General features: G+C 43.6%; 1 protein-coding gene across 1 annotated transcript in view; it reads right to left on the bottom strand.

Moving 5' to 3' along the window:
- The window catches only part of KCNQ5 (potassium voltage-gated channel subfamily Q member 5), a 209,304-nt gene that overhangs the window by 52,615 nt on the left and 152,097 nt on the right, over positions 1-4,592 (bottom strand). The window contains exons 5-6 of the mRNA XM_035893092.1: positions 1,135-1,310; positions 582-707 (exon numbers count right to left, since the gene is read on the bottom strand). Of these exons, the coding sequence (XP_035748985.1) occupies positions 582-707; positions 1,135-1,310 (302 nt within the window). The remainder of the gene's footprint in view (positions 1-581; positions 708-1,134; positions 1,311-4,592) is intronic.

Genomic DNA, 4,592 nt, shown 5'->3' with positions numbered 1-4,592 from the left:
GATTTGATAGTTAAACATGAGCTCAACTAAATCAGGGCTTTTACACCTGTAAAAATAATTGGAGAACACTACTGATCCAGAAAGGGAATATTTATTCTTGCTTTTTGTGCTCAGGGTACAGAGGAAGGAGAAACACTGTCATTCTAAGGGCGCTGATGATACTCTTCCCTTCACCATAAAGCTGATATAAGAATGCCTTCCTTTTTTCTTTCCTGACACTTGTTCCTCTTCCTGCACTGCAGCTTACAGCCCTCTGATTTGGATCAAAGCAGCTCTTTGTGGGACCATATTACAAACTGTATTGCCAAATGGGTCTGGGTTAAAAAATAAAATGCTTTCTTCTCTTGAAGGTTCAGTGCTCTGGTTTGCAGCAGAAACACATAAAGGGCTGTTCTGCAGGGTGGGGTGAAATGAACTGTGGATGTGCAAATGAAAAGCTGGAGGAGGGAACTTCTCAGGCTAGTTTTCTGCCAGCAAAAACAATTCACTGAACAGCACACCAAGTTAAAATCCACAGTAGGTGAAATTCAAAGCATGCCAGCATACTGGTTAAACAGTGCATATTATTTTTCTGTACTTACTGTGCCCCACCAGAGAGCATCTGCATACGTGGAGAATTGGTTATTTGCATCTTTTTCCACCAGATAAACCAGGAAAGATGAAAAGATGAGTACTAAAAATCCTATGTACCAGGCTGTGATTAATTCCTAGATAAAAGAAATCAAAGATCAATATCCATTTGAAAGACTGAACAGAATTTCAAGGAAGACATAATGAAAATATCTATATAGTTTTTTTGGCATGTGAGCAGTTAGAAGAAAAATGCTTCTCTAAAGATGCAAATCTTCTCTAAAACTGGACCGAGTCTACTCCTCTAGTTTGACACTCCAACTTCACCAATAGCTATTGAATTACAACAGCATATCAAATACAACATTTCCAATATATTCTAAAAACTGTTCGCATTTAACATGGCTTGATGTATTTGTGCTAATGCCCATTACAACTGATGTCACTTTAGAAAATTTTAGGTATTCTGCTCAAAACTGATAAATGTTTGGGTTTTTGGCCTCTTGCTGAATCACATCAAGTGAAGATACCAGCCAGACAAAATCAGCATCTAGGATTACATACCTTGCTATGTGCATAAACTACTGAACCTAATAATTTCCAAGTGCCTCCTCTTCGGTCCATGCGCACCATACGAAGGATCTGTAGGAAACGAAGACTTCTCAGTGCTGATGTTGCAAAAATGTTACCCTGAGTTTTTGCAGAAACAACTGCTATTGAAGCGATGAGAACAATGATGTCTGAAAGAAATATATTACAGAAAACATTAATGTCCAAGTACCAATAAATAACACGTACATGTACATGAGCTGAATGAGGAGACAAAAGAGAGACGACTCCTGCGGTGGGTGGGAATCTAAAGCACTGAGATTCCTGTTTGAGTTAGGGATGTGAGGTCAGGGCTGGTGTCAAAAACTGCCTCCGGAGCCTTCAGCATGAAAACTGAGGGTAGTAAATTTAAAAACATGGATAAGAGGAGCAGTGTTGAAGGAACCTCCTGTAGGAGTGTTGAAGCCTGATGTAGAAAACTGTACAAGTCAGTAGATGGACTAGAACTTTTTCCCTTTGCATCTTTTCCCATGGCAACTTCCCTATGAAAAGGCAAAAAAGAAAACAAAGGTAAGAAAAAGTAGAGCAGCCCCAGTGAAAGTCCGGCGGCACTGGACTTACAAGCACGCATACAAGTTTCCTATGAGTACAAACACTGTGTGGTTGAGGCACGTAGTTTCTGGACACAGCTCCCATGATGTACCCTTTCCTGGAAAGGAAGAAATACAGTGCTGGGTACTCAGAAGCATTCTTTTAGCTGGCAGCCTGGAAAGTTTGTTGAAGCCCAGCAAGTGTTAGGATTTATTTCTTCAGGTCACAGATTCAAACTGTGAGAGCGAGTCTGTTCTGCATGAACTAATCAGCCAACTGCTCTTTGAGCCAGAACAGCATTTAAAGGGAGACAAGGAGAGGAAGCACAGTGAAGGCACATGGATGCTTCAAGGAGGCATAATGTTCTTTTACGATGATTGGGGCAGACACGGTGGTGTGCAGGGATTGGAAAGGGACAGAACAAGTGCTGTGTTACTTCATCCCCTCGTCATTAATTTCCTGACCTTCTGTGAAAAACTTAAAGAGCCTTTGGAAAGAAACACGTGGTTTAAATCTTAGGATTTTGTGGTGTTATATGTGAGGATAATCTAAACCCATGTTTGCTAGTGAAGAACTTCCTGAAAATAATTTCTTGCTGACGTGAGTTTTGCTTCTTTTGTGTCGGGTATGAACACTCATCTTGTCCCAAGCATAGCTTCTACAAGTCAGGAACAACCCAGTAAGTGAAAAGGCTCCCCACAGGCGAGCGGCGAGAGAGACTAGCTGTACCTACAAGCAAGAGACTCTTTCCTTAGCCTGCTCCAGTGCAGTGGGAAACTGCCTCGGTTCATTCTGCTCAGCCACCAAAGTAACTTGAGGTTCAAAACCCCTTGTCTGCAGACATCCTGGGCTTCTCTGAAATCACCTATGGATGGCTTTGCCCTCTTATTACTATACTAAGACAATCTGTGGTTTAAGGAGCTGGACAGGATGCTGGGCCATCTTGTCTAGCCTGTGCTCTTACCTAGAAAGGTTGGACTGAATTATCTTTGAGGTTCCTTCCAACCTATGATTCTATGATTCTATGAGTGTCCTGTTAAATTGTGGAAATCCTTGTCACAAGATACTAAAAGTTTACATGGGTTCAAAGCCAGCAGGATGATCTCATGGGAGAAAATTTAATACCTGGCTAATTAATACCAAGAGCCCACTTCTGGCTCAGGACATCTCCAAGTAGCAGGCTGTTGGAGGCTGAGAGACTCTTGTGAAGAAATATTGCTGTATGTTTGCCCTGCTTGTGTAGTCTTCCTGACTGTTCACTTTTGACTGGTGTCACTGTTGGACATAGGCGGACCTCCTGCCTGTCTTATGCTATGGCATTTTAAAATGCCTTTGGCTACTGCATAGGTGGATCATAGGTGGCTACTATATAACTGGCTACCAAAAAGCTGGATTTGCTTCTAGATGTCAATCCAACAAGTTCAGAGACCAGGAAGAGCCAGAAATAGGTAAAGCATCCTAGGGCATCTCTGCACTGTACAAACCTCAAGAGCACAGCAACCAGATGCAGCAGGTCTGGGTGAGAATTGGGAAACAGGGTAACTTACCAGGAAGAGTTAAAGACATCACAAATTCTAATGGACGTTAGAAAAGTAGATGGGGTGGGATTCAGCTCCATGTGAAGACATTTAAATTTAGGTGCCTACATGTGAAGCAGGTGCCTGAACTCGCCGTGTGGCACAAGGAAATCACGTCAGCTGAGAGAGGCACAGCTAATCCTCCGGAAGGCTCCTGCTGGCTGCTCAGCTGACTCGTGCTCTGGGCTTGGTACAAAAAAAGGCTTGATTCAGCTGCCCAAATTTATATGTTCAGTGCCATTTGAGATGCCCTAAGGTATCTGAGACATCCCCTAGGTCCGTCAGTTATGCCCTCAGACCTGGGAAGGCTGTGCCCTTCAGGAGGAGTCTCTGGAGAGCAGGGAATATCATGTAACAAGGGACACCTCTGTGTACTCTGCTGAACTAAGCCCTAGTTCTCAACCAGCTATACTGGAAGTATAGACACGTAGCACACATGTACCCACCTACAAGCAAACTTCTATATTTAGGTGTGTTTATCTGGATCTGAGGATCACATAGAGTATGCTGGAAAGTCTTGAGCAATGTGGACTGTGTTGAAGAAAGAGTGCCCTGGGCTACTAACACAACAGCAAGGTCAGCTTGGTTTGTCCCACGCTGCTCCGAGCAAAGCAGCAATATTACAGCCATTTTTAATTGGTGGTGACTGGCTAGCAGCAAATCAGATATCGTTAGAAAAGCAGTGTGCACTCCTGCAAAGCATCCTTAGAACTTGAAAAAAAGTAAGGTCACCCAAATATTATGAATTACGCATTTGGTCTGGAAATTATTAAAGTGCTTACTGGAGTTTTTGGTCACCCTCAACCACACTCATTAGGACAGTTTTTTACAAAAGCCCGTGTTTTGCCCCTGCCCTTATTCCTGCCCATTCCAGGAGCTCTGGCAGCTTTCCTTATAACACAGAGTTTCCTGAAGGTCGCCCACTGCAAAAAATTCAAATTAATTCAGTTTTCCCAGCACAGCACAGCATCTGCCCTGCGCTGCTGGGAACCCTCTGCCTCGCTGAGGGTCTCTGGTCCCCTCTGCCTGTGAGATACGAAGAAGCCAACAGCAGCATAGCTCTCTTATCCCTTTTCTGAAGTATTGATCCAAGGGAGTTATCTACTTGTGTATGCCCTTCTAGATGGAGGGTAGGGATGGGGAGAGGCAACATGGGGAGAGGCTGAGGAAACAGGGGAGCAGAAAATGCACTGGCATGTGTATAACAAACAGAGGAGGGAAGAGAGCCTTCCCCATCTGCTGGCAGGTTTTTTTCACACTTTGCTCTCTCATCATCTTCACCTCTTCACAATACACCCCCAAACC

This window comes from Egretta garzetta, unplaced genomic scaffold (assembly GCF_000687185.1).
Source record: "Egretta garzetta isolate BGI_Z169 unplaced genomic scaffold, ASM68718v1 scaffold584, whole genome shotgun sequence".
Lineage (NCBI taxonomy): Eukaryota > Metazoa > Chordata > Aves > Pelecaniformes > Ardeidae > Egretta > Egretta garzetta.
The sequence above is the reverse complement of the archived record's forward strand: the minus strand, read 5'-3'. Positions and strand labels throughout refer to the sequence as shown.